At 36.0% G+C, this 19,470-nt stretch overlaps 3 protein-coding genes across 4 annotated transcripts in view; all 3 read right to left on the bottom strand.

The window, feature by feature from the left end:
* Window positions 1-10,564, bottom strand: part of LOC107040412 (mitogen-activated protein kinase kinase kinase 10) — a 28,646-nt gene extending 18,082 nt beyond the window's left edge. The window contains exons 1-6 of one of the 2 annotated variants that reach the window (XM_029126264.1): window positions 9,456-10,564; window positions 5,864-6,304; window positions 4,885-5,406; window positions 4,439-4,760; window positions 3,743-3,763; window positions 2,936-3,182 (exon numbers count right to left, since the gene is read on the bottom strand). In XM_029126264.1, the coding sequence (XP_028982097.1) occupies window positions 2,936-3,182; window positions 3,743-3,763; window positions 4,439-4,760; window positions 4,885-5,406; window positions 5,864-6,304; window positions 9,456-9,637 (1,735 nt within the window). In that variant the 5' untranslated portion in view covers window positions 9,638-10,564. The remainder of the gene's footprint in view (window positions 1-2,935; window positions 3,183-3,742; window positions 3,764-4,438; window positions 4,761-4,884; window positions 5,407-5,863; window positions 6,305-9,455) is intronic. The other variant, XM_029126263.1, reaches the window with a different exon arrangement.
* An 894-nt stretch (window positions 10,565-11,458) lies between these two features.
* LOC107040407 (26S proteasome non-ATPase regulatory subunit 8) lies at window positions 11,459-13,645 on the bottom strand. Its single transcript, XM_015260487.2, has 3 exons — window positions 13,392-13,645; window positions 13,138-13,210; window positions 11,459-12,170 (listed from the first exon to the last, which is right to left on the bottom strand). The coding sequence occupies exons 1-3, from the start codon at window positions 13,623-13,625 to the stop codon at window positions 11,551-11,553; spliced, it is 927 nt and encodes a 308-aa protein (XP_015115973.1). The 5' UTR covers window positions 13,626-13,645; the 3' UTR covers window positions 11,459-11,550.
* A 1,803-nt stretch (window positions 13,646-15,448) lies between these two features.
* LOC107040409 lies at window positions 15,449-17,644 on the bottom strand. The gene is made up of 7 exons (XM_015260490.1): window positions 17,542-17,644; window positions 17,367-17,438; window positions 17,083-17,277; window positions 16,688-17,009; window positions 16,443-16,596; window positions 15,997-16,160; window positions 15,449-15,749 (listed from the first exon to the last, which is right to left on the bottom strand). The coding sequence occupies exons 1-7, from the start codon at window positions 17,593-17,595 to the stop codon at window positions 15,508-15,510; spliced, it is 1,203 nt and encodes a 400-aa protein (XP_015115976.1). The 5' UTR covers window positions 17,596-17,644; the 3' UTR covers window positions 15,449-15,507.
* Between the last annotated feature and the right edge of the window lie 1,826 nt (window positions 17,645-19,470).

Below are 19,470 nucleotides of genomic sequence, written 5' to 3' on the forward strand. Positions count from 1 at the left end.
GGACGCCGCCTTTCCCGTGGGGTACCAACTAATATTTTTGGAGTCAGTCAAACCCCCCGATCCGGGCCTCTACTCAGGTCTATCCTCTTTGGGCCTAACCTAATTAATCGAGATACGCGGTAGCATATCGGCCAAGAAAAGTTTTGACCGACTGAGCAAAACAGAGCGCACCGCGTATCTATACACGACAGAACACTTCCCCCTCCACTACCTCTAAATGATTTACATTCAGTATAATGAAAACGGGACGACAAATCGGGAAAGTGTCGTTAGTTACATTATATAAATCGCCTATGAGCTTTTCAACGGAGTAACTATAGTATTTTTTGGATTAACAGTAAAAAAGATACGAGCATAGCAACGGGTTGATCGAGATTATTCACATTCTCGCGATNGCGGACCTCGGACATAAAGGTAGTTTATGCACAGTTTGTGAGGTTATCGGTTTATGTTTGGAATGTGACAAAAGTGAGATGTGTCGAAAATATTGTGTGATCAAGTATTAAATGTCCGTGAATAGTTAAAGTCGAAAAAAAAATATTTATTTTTCTCCGAGTGTAACAGAAAATGTTTTCATTCCGTGGAATAAAATTCTCTAAATTAAGGGTATTATGGCGGGATCCATAGCTGGAAAAAAAAGCAGAGAATTCAATGAAAATTGCTGAATACATTGTTCGATCCATTTGAAAGCCGTGTACAAAATGTCAAAACCCCCAGCTAAATAATAATGGGAATAATGTTTGAAGTTGCTACTTATACAAGCAGTTGAATGGGGCATCGGTAATTTTTGTGAATTTCCTACGTTATCGATAGATCAATAACGTAGGAAAAGCACTAAAATTACCGATGCCCCATTCAACCGCGTGTATAAGTAGCAACTTCAAAAATTATTCCCATTATTTTTGTTTATGTAGGGGTCTTGACATTTTGCACACAGCTTTCAAATGGATCGAATAATCTGTTCAGCAATTTTCATTGAATTCTCTAATTTTTTTTCCAGCTATGGACCCCGTCATAATACCCTTAAGTGACAGTGAAATGCGAACAATTTTGTGATTATTTAGGAAAAATTAGTAGAAGACGGTGGGATTAAATGGACACTTTGGACCCTTTTCAAAATGTTGATGTCTTATTGAAGTGTTGATGAAATAGAATTAAAAAAAAATTAAAGTACAGTCAGCCCCTTTGTAATGAGCTTAGACTGAGCTCAATCGATAAATTTGTTCCTTGGTTATAAATATTGAAACAAGAAGTCAGAAGAGTCCATTCCACCCAATGTTTCCCTTATATTTTCAAAAACAAAAAAAAACAAAAACAGATGTTTTCAAAAAGAATTCTTTGTGAACATTTTGTTCGACTATTCCTATAAGGAAATCAATTCATCTCTCCAAGAAATACAATCCACATAGGAATCATTAGAGCAAAAATTGAATGAGGAACCAAATCAAGTCAGAAAATTATTAATAGATGATTAAAAATTGAAATTCGGTGGAGACAATAAATCTAGAGTAGGATTGTTTATTTCCCTTCAATTATTCATTCAAAAAATGTTCTATCCTATGAAAAATGAATGAGTTAAATTGAATTGAAAAGAACAAATTTCACCGGATGTAAAAACAGTCCTTGCTTGGGAAGTCGAAATTTTTGAAAAATACATAGAAATGAAAAAGGAAGCCAAGTCAGGAATTTTGAATAAATGGTGATAGTACACAATCAGATTCCTATAACAAAAATAGTTCTCAATGCAATAACTATTCTAAAAAAATTCTCCATGAAATAAAAAATCAGTAGGAGCAGGACCAGCGTTCTTGGCGTGGAGTTTTTCAACTCACTGTCTGTATCAATCTAATCCTCCATCCTTTGATCCGCGACACGGATGTTGGTCCTGCTCCTACTGATTTTTTTTTTCATGGAGAATTTTTTTAGAATACTTATTCCATTGAGAACTATTTTTCTTATAGAAACCTGATTGTGCACTATCGCCATTTATTCAAAATTCCTGACTTGGCTTCCTTTTTTATTTCTATTGAATTATAATCAATTGAATTATAACACGAATAGAACATTATTATTCTCATCAGTACTCGCAATAATAAAATTGTAAATTTAAAAAAATATTCAACAGAAAACAATTTTTTTGCATGAATGGTGTTAAACAGTCATTTTTCAACGGTTTCATTTTGCTCCACTCTCCCTTAGCTCTTTTATTACACTCCAAAAACGTAGGAACGACAACCTTATTAACGGTACAAGTGCGTAAATTTCGTTTTTGGCAAGTCCGGAGTTTGTAATCACGTTAGTCAAGAAGGAAAGTAACACACGAGTGACGCTTCTTATTTTACATTATGACGTGGATTAAATGGTGTTCAATACAAGCGCAGCAGAACGGAGTAATGTAAAAAAGTATTAACAAATAAAAGTCGTCTCTGCCATAGAAACCAATGCTTTTGCGATACCTGTTTAAAAGATTCACTTTTCGGGACAGTTTAGTCTGCGTAAAGTTCAGGAGTCGTGGGGGAAAAGTGAATTTTGGGTGCATTAAGTGAAGATCTTACATTGCTGCCCCGAACAGTGAACCCAGTAATTATCACAAAAAATCGTATATATTACTCGTTCGTCTGGAAAAATGCAACTTTACGTACTTGAAATACAGTATACTATTACACGTCTTTGTACGCCGCAAAGGTGGTAACATTACTATCAAACCCTATAATCTTTGCCATTTCGATGAAACGATACGTGTTTGTTCTAGTTATAGGAACAATTTCTGTCTCGTTATTGTCCCTTCAACTGCAACAAACACATGAGAATGGTCTAGCCACTTTTACGGTACATACTACAATTAATGAAAAATTTGAAACCAAAATCACTAATCCAAAAATATCAATAACACTTGGATCTCCACAAAGTGGGAAAAAATATTCTAAAAACATACCTGAAGGTGCACTTATATTGCTTCCCGGTTCCTTCTTATTAAGTTTCAATCTAGATTTCTTAAATTTCCCTCTTCTTTTATTAGGTGTAGGTGTGCTCTGCTGTTGGATCATCATCACAGTTATTTCACGTTCAAGCAGATCAATTTCTCGAGCTGCCAATTCCTCCTCACGCTGCCTCAGATTTTCCTCTTGCTGTCTCTGTTGTACCTGGGCCTTTGTCAGTTCTTCTTCTCTGCAGCGCAGTTCCTACATTCAATAAAAACCGTCAATGTCGACGAAAGAAAAACTGAAAATCAGAATACTATAATGTCAGTTAATCTGTACGGTTCACAAAGGAACAAATTTCACCCCCCTTACTGAAATCAGTAACAAATCCTGGTGTAACCAGTCTCAAGATATGTCTGGTTACTATGCAATTGTCGCGAAATTCACTGATTTCATGGAGAAAGGTCTTTCTTATTGCCGAGAAGAATTGTTTTTTCGATTCCGCATTCCCGATGGTTATATTTCTAACAATCCTGTTCAATCTTCGACGGAAAAGAATAGAATTTCTTCAACCACTCAATAATTTTCGAGGTTGTAAAAAAATTAGACAACAAAGGAATTTTGGAAAAAAAAAACGTGAACGAATTTCCTTTCTTGTTGAAAACATTTCCTACAAAATCGACTTCTTGACATTGAATCATCCATTATCGAGGTAATTCCCAACCGGGATAGATGAGATTAGTAAACTTGTTACGTTACATAGAGTCAGTATAGAATTTTCATCATTAATTTCACATATCTAAGTTTAAAGCCGATCTTACCTCTTCGAATGAACGACATGCCTTTTGTACAGCAATAAAGAAAAAGAATATGATAAATAACATGTGCATGCTATGACTATTATTAGAATATAATCGCATGATTTTCAATTTTCAGTGATTTTTGAAGCAGTAACTATTGGACATATTCATTCTACTTGAAGATAAGTTTATGCCATATCTGAAAATCTAAAGGACATAGGGCTATTCTTGTTACTTCCATTCTGTTCTACTCAAAATGCCTTTACAATATTCATCTGGAATTCGCCTTAATGCTCGACTGATTTATCTTGTTTTATAAAATCATTACATCAATTTTTTTTTATCGGCATAATCATCATTTTCCTTATCTTTTTCATTCATGTAAAAAAAAAACAATTCTACAAATTACTTTGAAATTATCTCCGAAACTAGAAGGTTTCACTGAAAATATAAAAAAATCGATTTCAAGTTATAAACGTCTCCTCAAAACTAATCTCTTTTAACACTTCTTTCTTTTAGAGGTATAATAGAATAATGTGCGAATTCGTTTTTAACTCATCCTCCCTTCATCACTTCACATGTCTAATCAATCAGTAATCAATCATGAGTTACAGTTAGTAGCATTTTCAGATGGTTTAGTTTTTTTCAAAGAAACACATCGTTACAAAATACATTCATGTTCATCACTCAAGAGAGTGAATCAATATTTTTCATTACCTTTTCTTTCATGCGCAACCCATGAAGAACTTCTTCGATCTCTAGCCTCCAATCCTCCTGCATCGTGTGGAAGGACTCATGGGGAGTGGCAGCAAAAGCGCTCCTAACATCATCAAGTCCCTCTAGGATTTCTGTGAAATCTGGTCGACTGTGGCTATCACAAGACCAACAAGCCTGCATTAAATATTTCCAAGGTTGAGGACACGTCGAAGGAATAGGCAGCGTCAGTTTGTTGACTGCAACACCGTAGGCTACAGCAAGTGCATCGATGCCTTTATATGGTGTTTCACCAGTCAAAAGCTCCCAGAGGAGAACTCCATAACTGAAACATGCAATAAACTGATTAATATCTGTCATTCGTTTGACTGTATTCAATAGAATCGTCAAATGTTTTCTAAAATTCTTTTCAATCATTTTTGTAGTCACGTGTTAAAAATTAGTTTTACCTCCAAACATCACTTGCCGTACTGAAAGTACTTTGTTTGATAACTTCTGGGGCCATCCATGCATAGGTTCCCGCTGCAGACATCCTCGTAGTCTTATCAACTTCTCTTGCAAGGCCAAAATCAGTGATTTTCAAAGTTTTACGCTGAAGATCATCATTTTCAATCGGCTCACTCAATAAAACGTTGGAACTTTTCAAATCCCTGTGGATGAGTCGAATGGGTCCCTCATTGTGGAGGTAGTTCATGCCTCGGGCGATCTGAATTGCCCAATCGACCAAGACGTCAGGGGGAATTTTGCGACCACTGAGGACTCTATTTAGACTGCCACCTCGTGCATATTCCATAACGAGGCACATGTTGGGGATTTTTAGAGAGACTCCTTCCAGTTGCACAATATTTTCGTGTTTCAAAAGCCAGAAGAGCTTTGCTTCTTGAAGAACGTTCTCTAGGGTGACACTCGGCTCTTCGTCGGGGTCTTGACGTGCTGCTTTTACTGCTACCTCTTTTTTTCTCCAGTATCCCCTAAAAAATTGTTCAATTAGAGGGATAATTAAGGAATTAGATTAGCAATGAATCTGAATCAGTAATGAATATGACAAAGTTGATTCAAATATTGAACTTGAGAGGAGAAGAGACTTTTGTTGTATAAATTTTCTCAACTACAAAAACAGTCTGAAGAAATTGAGGAAATAACATCGATAACCAGCTATCAAGGCATTCATTTTACTATTTTGGAAAGTATTCATGAATACTGAAAACGTTGAGAGAACAAATATTAGAGATTTTTTGCTCTACTAAATTTTGGAAGGAAAAAGAATGGGAACAATGTTTGTAAAACTCTTGATTATCAACGTATTTGTAACATAATTCGTAAACCGATCCACGACGAATATCATCTATAAGCCAGAATATTATCCTCCATCTAATGATCGGAAGATCCCATTAAATTAATGAACCAAAGTGAAGAGATGAATTTTACCTGTAAACTTTCCCAAATCCTCCAACTCCAATAACTTCCTCCAACTGCAACTCCTGGAAATCGATCTCCGTCGGTTGTACATGATCAAATATCGATATTCGATCAGTTTCAATAACAAAATTAGCCGGAAAAATGCCAACTTTTCCACCAATTTTGCCAGTCCACCAGCCCTCATCACCAGATATTTTTGAATCCTTTGATAGCACTTCAACTTGTTCACCAGGTTCAAGTGTCAATTCATCCTCACTCTGTGCAATGTATTTCCACATTACTGTGACAATCACCGAACATTTTTCTTGCCTCGAGTGGGATGACGAGTGGGTCGCGTGTGAAGGACTTGTCTGTTGAGACACAGTCCTTGCTGTACCACCACTGTGTGTATCTGACATGCTGCTGTCAGACATGTTGTTTGATGATGCACGATCATACGAATAACCGTAGCTGAAAGCAAACAAATTATATACATCAGTCGTTGTATTGTAATGAAATAAAAAAGTAAATGATGTTTAATTAGTGCAGTAGGGGAATATAATTTTCAAGGTTATTCTCTAGAAGTTGAGTAATTTTGGGAGTGAATTTTAAGAGATCTTTTTTGTAGGGAAGGAAATACTTTTCAGAATAAAAAAGATCCGCTGACAACTTTTGAAGTTGAATATTACTGATTCAACAACTCAACAAGTAATTACGATTTACATCAACTCAAATGCTTCAACAATTTGTCAACTGAATTATTTAATCAAAAAATTATCAATTGAAAATTGAACTTTAGATGTGAATTTTCGATTGATACCGCACTTATCGCGTTTCATTCCACCAGCGAATTGGTAAAATAAGATGAGGTACTTCGAATTTGATTTTGGATGAACATTGGAAAGGAGATAACGCGATTTTTCGAAGAACCAATTTTTTATCTATCACTCTACTATTGAGAAGAGGTCCTTATCAAGCGAGGTCTCTTTTTGCCGATTTTAAGATACCCATCGAAAATCCATGTTGGAGATAAATCGACTTATCTTGTCTCTCAACTTGGCGACCGATTCCATTATATTATATGGTATGCTTTAATTCAAAATAACTGAAAGCATGTTGATTGATATTCAAAATTAGGAGGTGAACGATCAACTCATCAAGTTCGTTCAATTTCAAAGAGCAACTATCTATCTCTCAAACATTAAAATGTTCAATATTTCGATCAATAAGGTAAAAGAACTCTGAATACTTGTGGATTTAACAAACATCAGAATCATTCATTCAACAACTAAGTAAATTCTCCAGTTGTTGATGAGATAGAATGATTGGTCAAGAAGATCAATTAAGCATTCAAAATCTCTAATACTTTGGTTGCTAGAATCCAAATCATGGGATGTTTAACTTATTTATATGGACTATATGAACAGTATGAATTGATGGTTTTACATTGAATATAATAAACGTCGCAATTTACCAACAATCAAATTGATAAATATTTCCATGAAGTGACTATGTGACTTACCGTCAAAGTAAAAACTTCAAACCAATAATTTCGTAAAGTAAAACAGGTGTTCTTGAGAAAAAAATCTTGCATCTCAGTAAATCATGTTATGAAGGATAATCATATCATTAAAAAAAATGGTTTGAAATTTCAGATCTTATGGTGGTAAGTCATAAAGACGGCATATCGAATGGAGAAAAAATGCTAAATTCTACTCATTTTGCCCCACATTTGAATTTTCGTTATTTTAAAATGTTCATTAAACTCCGAAGAAGAATGAAATCGAGTATCAATTTCCCGTTGTCTAGGTACGTTCGATTTTTAAGATATTATTATGCGTGAACGAGTAGAACAAGTGGATCGCAAAAATTAATTTCCTCATGAACATTATATATAACACAAAACGAATATATAATTTTGAATGATTTCGAATGGAAATTGTGATCTACGGATAAAAAACTGAAGATAAGCAAAATCTATTGGGTCCAAATTTTTCAATATACTCTTTGATATGTTCCATCATGTATGATTAGTCACTCAATTCAACAAATACTTTACAATTTCAAATGAATTGAAGTTCTTCATTAATAATTTCCTCTAGTGTCCGATAAAGATGATGTATGTAAGTCAGTAGAAAAATGTAATTTTGCCAAGAGACCTTTTTGTAAAAAATTTAAATCGCTAAAAAAATTCCTTAATGAATTGCCCCAAATTCACGCATTCTTTTAACATCCGCCTAATATTACAATGCTCAATATTTCAATGGAAAGAACATGAGAAATCGATAAACTTTTATTTCAATCCAGCCACTAAGAGTGGGCAAATAAAAATTATCATTTATTTTATTCAGTAGCCTTTTGGTACAAAAAAGTTTTCCAGTAGTAAATCCCCATCAACCAATCTTTACATTCCCCATTTTCCAAATAATTCCCTTGAACTCTGCATTGAATCAAAAGAACAGCATGATTCAGATGATATGGTTCTTGCCATTAATGTTATAATTGTTTTTGGAATGAGTGATTTTGAAACGAAATGCCATGCAACATTGTCAATGTCATTGGTAAAAGAGTCATTTCGTCTTAAACCGCTTTGTGCCTCAGATCATCACCTAATTAACAAAACATTGAAATTTACAACACATTTTTATGAATTCAGTAGCGAAGTGGTAAAACGGTACAAGTTAATTTTGGCTATTGGGCAGTTTTCAATGAATATCTTGGGATCTAAGGGAGATAGCAAAATCTTTGTTATAACCTTTTTTGTAGAGGCGATTAAGAGCTTCAAAAAATGTAATTACGAAAATTTCGCTATTTCCCTCAAATTTGGAAATATTCCTCAAAAACTCAACTGGGAGATAAGTCGACTTAAACCGTTTTACCACTTCGCTACTGAATTAATAAACCATTTTAATAGAGAAGACTCTCACAGAAATCATACAAAGGTTGTTCTGTACACTGTTAAAAATTTTTGTCTGAATATTCCGTGCCAAATTCCGGAAATTTTTATCATGTTCAAGTTCCACTGAAATTTCCAGAAATCTTGTCATTGAAAATTCAGACTTTCGTGGAAAAATCAAACAGAACTGTAAATTTCTGTTCCATTTTCCTCTGAAAATGCATAGAAAAACAAAAATTCCGGTAAATATATTATTGAATTTTCAGGACAGTGACACTGAATGCGATTTAGGGGGAAAAAATCATGAAATTTCAGATTTCACTGAAAATTCAATGTAATTGGACACTGAATATTCCTATTAGATTGGACATTCAAATAAATTAAGGAATTCTCGTTTTTATGCCGCTCAAAATTCTAAAATTTCACTGAATTTTCAGTGAAACGGGAAATTTCATGATTTTTTCTCCCAAAATCACATTCAGTGTTACTGTCCTAAAATTTGATAGTCAATTGTTTATGAAATTTCGTTTTTTTCTAACAGTGTAGGGTCAGATTGCTCCACAAGGAATGTTTTCTGACATTTTGCTCCGACATCACTTGTTCTGGAGAAAATGACAAGCTTGAATTGAATCGTCATGTTGGACTATAATTCAGGCTTTCCTTACAGAATTATCCGACCGGCTTATTTTTTTATTGACAATCAACTGGTTCACAGTAATTACTCACGTAGGGTCCCTATTATGAGCGTTATGATATCTCGGTGAAGAGGCAGCTGTACTCGGTGTATTCGGTTGCGAGCCCCCATTCTCGGGATGCAGGAGAAATCGCTCGCTCCGATGACGAGCATCGGGTTGTCCGTGGTCCATCAAGGTAGGCAAGCCTTTAGCCGATAGCCCGGCTGGCGGCATATGTCTGACACTTCTGCAACAGCCTAACTTATGACCCTATTCCCCTTGCTACCTTCACCTTATCAATAAAATTGTCACTCCACTCGTTTTTACCATGTCTCTCCTGAGAAAATCCCCAGAAGACCTACCACAATAACACCATCATCTTCAGGAAGATTCTAATTACAAATGAATTATTCGAACCCAATTTGCACAAGTCTAGGTAAAAATCGTAATCTGGTAACATCATTACAATTATTAGTGTTTCATCCTTCATTTAACTGTCTTGATGAATCTTTTCAGTGGTTTGTAAACCCTTTTGGAAGGGTTCACCCTGACTCAAGTGTTGTGAAATTCCCTCACGACACTAAAGAATAATCTGCGTCAACAACAAAATCATCAAGAATAATTGTACAATAATTGTACAATTTAATTGTTTCTTGTACTACAAATGCTTTCATAAGTCCACAAAAGTTCACTCACAGATTCTGATAACTCCAGAACATCTCCCAATCTCAATTATCGACAAACCGGTAGCACAATTATTTCTTGAACCCTTCCACGAGGTTCTCCGCCCTCACTCTGTCGACACACGTCAACAATCAACCCCATTAAACCCACATAAACTTGTGTAAATGAATTGACACGGCCTTCCCAGCAGGGTGTGTTATATTCTTGACAAGAGAAAAAGTTAATGTGGGAAAGAATTGATGAACGAAAAAAAAGGAACTAGTGAAGGCCCGAGTAAAACCACTGTTTACGATGCCGTTTGCACGCGGATCACTGGGGGTTACGAGCGAGTGTGTTAGGGTGAGTGGTTATCAGAGCGGCGACGATGTCTCTCCGAAAACGCGACGTTTCCCATCAGACAATCGCTGATGAAAATAATCTGCATAAACTCGGGAACCAATGATTATTGACTGTCCGACACTTCACGGTGATAACCTAGCTGACGCCATATTTGATTTTCACCAGATTTGACACGGGCCCCACCACAGCCGTGAGGCTTCCCCCTCTTGCTGTGTCTTTGTTGCATCTAGCTTGAAAATCATTAGAGGAAGAGAGATGGAGGATTGAATGTATAGTAAAGTCCAGTTTTTATGTAAATGTTATTCGACTTTTTATTATTATTAGCTGCTAATTGTCATCATGTTTGTGTTGTTTGGAGATTGGGAGGGATTCTCAATCATGTTCTGTCGAACCTTACATTTAGAATGTTATAAATTGATGCGCAAATAAAATTATCTGCATATTTAGTATGGAAGAGGGAGGGGGGGGGGGTTAATGTGCAAGGACTTATTTTCTAGAGAGAATATGAAAAGATGTCTCTTCATAATCCCTAATGCTGAGATCGTTCGTCACTGAGCCTCACTATTAGAAGTCTCTGACACTTAGAGATTGGCTTATTTACCTACTATAATTCAGGATTTTTTCTTCAGAATGAAATTTGTTATACAAGATCTTGAGGTAATAGTCCTAGAATCAATCTAAAAATTTTCAAATTATACTTTTACCACACGAGTGAATGTAGTAAAGAAGTAGAAAAATCCTGAATGAACTTACAAAACGTTTGATGGAATTAATCACAAGATCTTTACTGTTGAATATTTCATTCCCTTGGGAACCAAGATCTCCTGAAATTTTCCCTCTAAACCCATAATTTTCAATCCATATTAATCTCTGACTTGACAAAAAATTTATCAACAGTTGCGTATGATTGGAAATTTACTTTGTTACAATAGAGACCGTAGAAATGCTTGCAAAACCATCTTCTTAAAATTTTGGAATTGATGTCCTGCTCTTTGTAGTACTACATTGACGGAATAAATTAATAAAAAATAATTGTAAGTTATTAGAAATTTTATTTTGTTAAGAGCTTACAAGAAAACAAAGAAACCATAAAAATAAAGTATGAGAATTCAGTGAAGGAAAAGTTATACAATCATCTCGAGTTCCCTGGCGTAGTCAATTGCAAGGGTCACGAGATCGGCAGATGGTATGGGATCCTCTGTCTTCTTCTCGTGGGTTGGACCGAAGTAGAAGTAGCCATCTTTGGCGAGCTTCCACTGCTTTTTAGTGGCGAACGCTAGAGTGTCTTGTTCGGAATTGAGATTGAGCATTCTTGCTGCATCCTTGAGAGAAACTTTGTCGTAGGCACTCTCCATACAAGCGCCAATTTCATCGCGTACAGTGTTGAGGAGAATATCGATGAAGAAGGTGTAAGAAGCTGCAGGGACGTTTCCTTTAGCTAAAAAGATCTTGTTGTAGGATCCCTCCATGAGACACTGTTCGAGACTCAGAGGATGTCTGATGTAGACATTCGATTGGATTTGATCAGAGGGTAGGAGTTCCAGTTCTGTGTGGAATTCCGCTACTCTATTCTGTGAGAGGAGGAACAAGAGGTTCAAACCCAAAAGTTGATACTTGTAGGCCGACTCAGGGAGGGCTGATTTGTAGTCAAAGTAGTAGCATTTCAATTGAGCCATGTAACGCTCGAAGGAGGGAATGTCCTCCGCTGCGATGCTCCATTGTGCTCCGATCTCCAGAATATCTCCTAGTTTAAAAATAGTTTGAGGTGTCATTGACGGAGAAAAAGGCTCATTGATGTGTACGGTTACATGACTATTCATCACCCGACAATCCATCACACGACAACTCAACACAGTGCCTCCAGTTCCCAATGGGTCTCCACCTTTCTTACTAAGTTGGGACTAGGTTGCCAGTTTGTGAATTTAAACTCTTTGGTACAACACAATGTAATAATATGGTTGACCAGGTAGATGACCGGGACCTCCCTTTTTCTCCACCTTTCCTTCTAAAGGCAATTAATTTTTAAAAAATTAATTTAAATATAAGTACTTCTATAAATTCACGAGCATGGTAAGGCAATTAAATTTCACACCTTACCAGCTCTTGGCGTTACCCAGGACCCATGACGAGGACGTGGCTGGCATCGGATCCCAAAAAGGACCACAATATAATTTCTGTGTTGACTTTGACTTATGGTGTTATTGTACTGAGTTGTTTTTGTACGGTGTTATTTAGTCATGTCGCCATGTCTACATATAATGTCTATGAAGTTATACTCTTTTATTTATCTCTATATGAAATTTATAATCTCATTTAAAAGAAGAAGATGGGAGGTGAAAAGGCTGGTGAAGATGTAAAACAAAGAAAGCTTTCGTGACATCAAAGAAATAAATGAATTGAATTGAAAATCCCTCGTTTACGAATTAAAGATTAAACTGACAAAATTAGTAGAATTGATTAACTCAAGTATTTGAAGGATCACTCCAGAAGAAGCAATATTTTTTTTTATTAAAGCAACAGAAAAATATTGAGGGATCTTCTTACGTGTAAGAGGAAATGGAAGGAAAAAGTTAAATTATCATTTTTTTCTTAAGCATGTCTATTACCGAGATAACACGACTCTTTCCAAGTTGAATTCAGAATTGGTCATTCAGATAAGTTGTACAGATTGAAACTAGTCTATTACTTCATTCGCAGTGAAAATCACTTACGTGCAATGAGAAGTTCCTTCTGTGATGCCGCACTGTTTGATGTTGGTAGAAACATTAAATGAGTAAGGCCCACCTATGGACATAAAAATGAAACAGGTGACTATTTATTCAATGATTTTGTGTGATTCTCATGGGCTATTTTCACCCCATTATGAACAAATTATTCGTAATGGTAGAATGATGACAAACAAATTTGAGCCTAACAAGTGAGGTTAGGATTCTATTTTTATAAATTGTTAGGAAACAATTATTACCTTTAATTGATTGAGTAAATCACCACATTTCTTAAGATTACTAGGGGTCTTTGTCCACTCCTGCTTCAAATTCTGGTACAGCGTTACAATTTGATTGAGAGCTGTCATTTTTATTCTGTTTGTGATGAGGTTAGGTGAATAATAATGAGCCCAAATGGGTGGCGACAAGTTGAACCCATTGGGGACGCTTAATAACAAGACGCCCTCTATGAATGTCTGCGTATGGGTGCACATCTACGATACGCAAGCAAATGGGGGCTTGTCTGAACGCGTGTGTGTATACCTCTTTGACGTTTCGTTTGTACTTCACAGTTGCCCCGTCTCACAGTTGCCCAAGATTCAGGGAGACATGAGATGGCACAACTGTCCGGAAATTCAGTTATCCAAAAGTATATTTGCCCAATAAGAACAGTTGCCCGGGAGACTTGCAGTCAGTCAAGTAATGTCGGCAAGGTAGAGGTCCCGTAGTTATTATTCGCGATCGGTCATAATTTTTATTGTCTTTTCACATCAAAAGATGGCAGTATTCATTTTAAATTTTCATCGAACCGGGATTCTCAACTCATACGAGTGAGTATTTTCGCACACATTACATTGAATGCACAAATAGTCCTATCAGAGGCACTATGGAATGCGGTGAATGAAATTGAATGTTAAAAATACAATCCAATCTTATTAAACAATATTTTTTACATTTTATAGGAAGATGCTATTTGAAAATTGATTTTTTCTCCATTATTTACGCAGGGATATGCGTATACCTATAAAAAATACAATTGAATTATCATACAATCCAAATAAATATATCAACTATTTCTTTGTTGATTACGACAATTAACAAAAGAGATTATCTCATCAATTTAAGTTTATATATATTTGTTTCTCATTTAATTGTATTATATACATGAACTTGTCCAGATCCTTAGATAGCTATCCTTCAGTGTCAGCTAGTGACTTACATGTCACCCCGTTACTACATCCTTTTTGTGAATCATATATGGACAGTCTTGTACAAATCCCTGCTGGATTAGATACTTGAAAACATCCACATCATGACTAAACGTCTCGTCAACAGTGCTATTGTTGCATACTTCTACTGAAAAAAAAAGGTTATAAATTATGGTAATTGTCAGAGAATGAGGTGAACAGTTATATTTATATCGAAAATTAAAATCGAAATAACACCTCTTGTCGAGACCACTCCAGTACATTGTCTTTTCCCTTTTGAGTTCGACGCTGATTTTGAACGGTTGTGCCTCTCGGTATTCTTCGATGCACGTGAACGTTTCTTCTTTACTGAAATTTAAGAATAACATTAAAGTAGTGTTATTTCCCAGTTACGATTGGGCACACAAAATTGTGCATATAACTGCAAGCCCTTGTCGTGGTAGCCAGCTGCAATTTTTTACATCAACTTGCAACGAATTTTATTGAAAATAAATGACGGTATGACAGATTCTATGACAAGAGCATAGATTCAAGTTTAAAAGATCAGCGACTTCTACTTATTTTGATATTATAATATTCTTTCATTGCAGGTAAAAAGTTGCATCTATCAAGGTTCCAGTAAAATTAGATGAAGAACAACAAATTTAGATTAACACTTTTTTTTCGAAGCAAATTTAACAGACAGCCCGGAATTATTCTAGTTACGACAATTACATCCAATAGTACATAATGACACCTAGTGTCATAATATATCGCCATGTGCCATACGATATTTTATGTAATTGTCAATTTGGTCCGTTAGATCGTGGTTTTCGGGCACAATCACATAAAATATTTTTCCTTTAAAGCATCAACTGCCATTTCAATTTTAACAATGTTGAAAAATCATTCCTAGTCATTTCCCTCCATACTCTTCTTCATCGTTTTGTGCCAATCTTATTGATATATCATGAAACCCGCCGTCGGAATAAAGCTTCGATATTCAGGATCATGATCGGATAATTAGGTGTTGATGTGAGAAAACCTGGTACAATGTGATGCTTTTTTTCTACATGATGAACCATAATGATATTAACTTTATTATAAGAAAACAAGTAAATAGCGTATAATGATAAATTTCATCTCTTCATAAACTCTGACATAGTTTTTATCAGTGACCAGCACGTGTTCACTTTTGGATATTTTTTGGGATCAATTGCAACCCGTTAAATTCGAACAATGACTGTTCATCAGAAGATGAATCGACTTCCATGTCTGAGTAGTCTTCATTGAGGGAACTTTGCGACAGATACTCCATATTATTACATTCAGCATCATATGCACTCGTCGATGGCAACTCTAACTCAGAAAATTCATCATTCCTTTTCTCATAATGAATTGTGGAATGTAATGAAGGGTCTGCTACTGCACCTATTGAAATATTAGATAATTAGTAAATGATTAATCCCGTCGATGCAACTTCCTAGTAACGTATGAAGAATATTGAACTGAACTTACTGTTCAGACGTGTTCTCTTCAATCGTACGAAATTCAGTGGTCGTTTCNTGTAATGAAGGTTCTGCTACTGCACCTATTGAAATATTAGATAATTAGTAAATGATTAATCCCGTCGATGCAACTTCCTAGTAACGTCTGAAGAATATTGAACTGAACTTACTGTTCAGACGTGTTCTCTTCAATCGTACGAAATTCAGTGGTCGTTTCTCATTATTATTTCGCTGATCTGCTCTATCAGATCCATTCCCAATATCCGTCATTTTTACCAAGGCTTTCACTAACGAAGGACGCAGGCACTTCAGGAAGAAGCTTGGCACTGGCGCTCTGGAATATATAACCAATGCTTTTAGAACAGTGAGATAATCATTTCCTACCCACGAATATTCTTCTGAGAATACTACAAAGATGAAATTTCTCTTGTGATTTTTTATTGAGTTGCATATTAGATAAAAACATTTTTCAAACGTTTGTAGTTGATCATCCCCTGTAGTTCTATGTAATTATTCAAACAGAAACACTCCAGAGCAGGGCTTTGACGTGATTATTCATTGCACTTGAAAACAATTCTCTCACGGAATAAATTATATGCAAGTAATGAATTTTTACCTCCCAGTCCGGCACTCTCTGTCTGCAATACGGTAAATGTTCATGTCCAGGCTTGTTATGTAAGGACTGGTTCTGTCTTTGTCTACACATTTTTCCTTCGTCGAAAAGACCACCATCAGTTCTTTTTCTGCCCTCAACGTCTCATCTAATTGACCTACGAATTGAATCAACCAAAGAGAGTACTGAGATGTCAGCATAATTGAATTATTATCAACAAGTGTAATCCAAATTTCAAAAAGGTTTACCAGCCAGTTTTTCAACGTTCTGCTTCTCGCTTCCAATTGTAGCAGCCACGAACCGGGTAAGAGCTTCTGTTCTTTGATCCAGTTGAAGTCTTTCGAGGGGTGTTACCAGGGTTCTCATGCACAGCGGCCAACCTTCTTTGAAGAAATGGAAAAAGATTGCCAGTTGTGGAAACTCGGGAATTTGCTCAGCCACTTTACTAGTCATAAATTCGAGTCCATCTTTGTACTTTTCTTCTGTACATAGACCTAGAGTCCATGAGTATTGAAGGCTCTCAATGGGAGCATTTCCCAAGCCACTTCTCACCCATAAATCACTGAAATACTGTAAAAATGGTCGGAAAAAATTATTTAAAGAAATCAAGCGTACGGAAAACTTCTTGAAAACATTCCCATACCCTCACAAAGTCGAGCCACAGTATCCTGGTAACAACACTTGGAAGGACGGCGCGTACAGCTGGAGCAATTGTTTCATTGGTGAACACCGTGTTTACTTGCTTCAGTGCCGGTGCTAGACTCATAATATGGTTCAATATTTCTTCGTAAAGCTCTTGAGGGGATCCACTCAAATAGACAATGACAGCGCCGTAAGTCTGGAATTTTAAATAGATCATATATATCACGCGATCGAATATTTTCACGTCGTTCTTAAAAAATATGAATTTCAAAAATTTCAATTTACCGAAATGATTAAACCTCTGGTCCTGACCAGATGCAGAATCATTAACTCAGTTCCTTGTGGATTAGGACGTGTCTGCATAAATAACGATAGTTTTTAAACTCTTTGGTTGCTTAATTTGTGACCGTCAGTTGCAATTTCCCGAGTTTTAAAAACATACTACTCTTACTATACATACGTTCTTGCTCTGAGTAATGACAAGCTTAGTTTCTGACGTGATGGCATCAATCATGTTTCGTGAAGCAAGTATTAACGCCTTGCTCTGTTCTCTTTCAATGATTCCTTGGAAAATTGATCTCCCCTCATCGTACTTCTGTAGGTATTCAGCTAGGATGATAAAAACTGTGTTGTTATCGGAAAAAATAGATAAGAAAAGAATCGATAATATTCCATGTATATAAAATGCTAGTAAATCACGATGGAATTAAATGTAACTTTTTTTTTAGTTTGACCATTATAGAGGCTAATTCGATATTAAAAATTCACAAGTGTTATGAAAACAAAAATAATAGAGGAAGTTCGAATCTCATTGATGAGGTTTTCCCTGTGTTGTTTTGTTAATTGACTATTTTTATATATTTTCCAAAGGAACGAACAAGGACTATATATAGCTAAAGAAGGAATTAATATATTGTTCATAATATTTTAAAAAATTTGTAGAGTGTCATTAATCAAATAAGGGCTGATAATGACAATTACCTCCGGCTCAGAGAATTAGTGATGTTTCGAAGCTTCCCTCCCTCAAGCACAGCCCGGTCCACTTCACCCAGAAAAATCTCGTTCTCCTTGGCATCGTAATCTTCTTTACATGTGTGTATCTTGCCATTCTCCACAACTGTTCCATCTGGGTGTTCCCATATTCGAACTGGACACTTACTCTTTTTCCGATATGCACAGCGATACTCCTTCACCTCTGCATCGTATGGTGAATTACGGTGGAAACGGAAATTGTTATATAAATATGCCCACGTACCCTTCCTTGCACCTCGCACTCTTGTAATCCGTTCTGACTGAAACTCATGAATTTAGGAGACAATCCTTCTTCTTTGTTGTATGAATTTAAAGACGATGCGCGCATATGGAATTGTAGTCGGTTACCGCACGGAAAAATTTAGAGGGAGCACATGATGTAATCCGATAATACAAACAATTGTGTTGATGTATCAGTGCGATTCTCTCTATTCAGCTGTAATCTTAAATCTTAATAGTGGACACAAATTATCTTTGGTATGACCGAGTCGAATTTTTCTATGCTGCCCGAGAATTTTTTCCCTACTGTTTTCGACCTCGATATAAAGTCAATTACACGTCAATATTCGGGTCTACCGGGGAGAAAAACACAATCCAAATCAAAAAACATCTCGACCTACAAATTGTATAAAAACGATTGAATACTTTCATTACAATTAACTGTTTTATCAGGAGGCCGAAATCGCAATCCAGATATTGTAAGAGGGAAACCACTTAAAAATGACACGGACAGAGAAGTGTTCTGAAAAATGTTTTAGTTTCTCAGCAATCCAGTAATGAATTGGTAAAATAAGTGAAGCCATTTTTCGATACTGGTCTCTTACTGTTATTTTCCTTACCATTTTCCATGCAAATTTTCAATCCATGTATTTATCCTGCATTCCTTTTTTTAATGTTTAAATCATTAAAAATGTTAAAACATTGAACTCACCCGCGCGCGTGTCTGTATACAAGTCGTGACTGACGAAACGAGTGTACCACTGGGGGTGAGTGTGACCGTGATTGCCGGATTATGGTGGGGTTGAGGTCGCCGAGAAGGGGGGAGTGCTTCCACCGCAAAACAACTTGTTAGTGCCCCCCGCCAAATTTTAATATGCATTTTTTAGTTGACACTCATAGATAAATTTTCGATTCAAAACTTAATTGACAAAAAAGCTTACTCGTAACACTCAGTAGTTGAATATATCATTCCAAATGCCATAACCAATAAAAATGAGGAAAAATGCGCGTATTCCGCAAGCGAGATGTTCAGGACACGGAGAGAAAAGTTGAATAAAAAGTACCAAACTAATCATGTAAGTGGAGCGAGATTGCCGTTTAGATTTGTTTGACTCAATATTGAAGAAAATTCCCCTCA

This window comes from Diachasma alloeum, unplaced genomic scaffold, assembly GCF_001412515.2.
Source record: "Diachasma alloeum isolate Michigan unplaced genomic scaffold, Dall2.0 Dall_scaffold_00333, whole genome shotgun sequence".
Lineage (NCBI taxonomy): Eukaryota > Metazoa > Arthropoda > Insecta > Hymenoptera > Braconidae > Diachasma > Diachasma alloeum.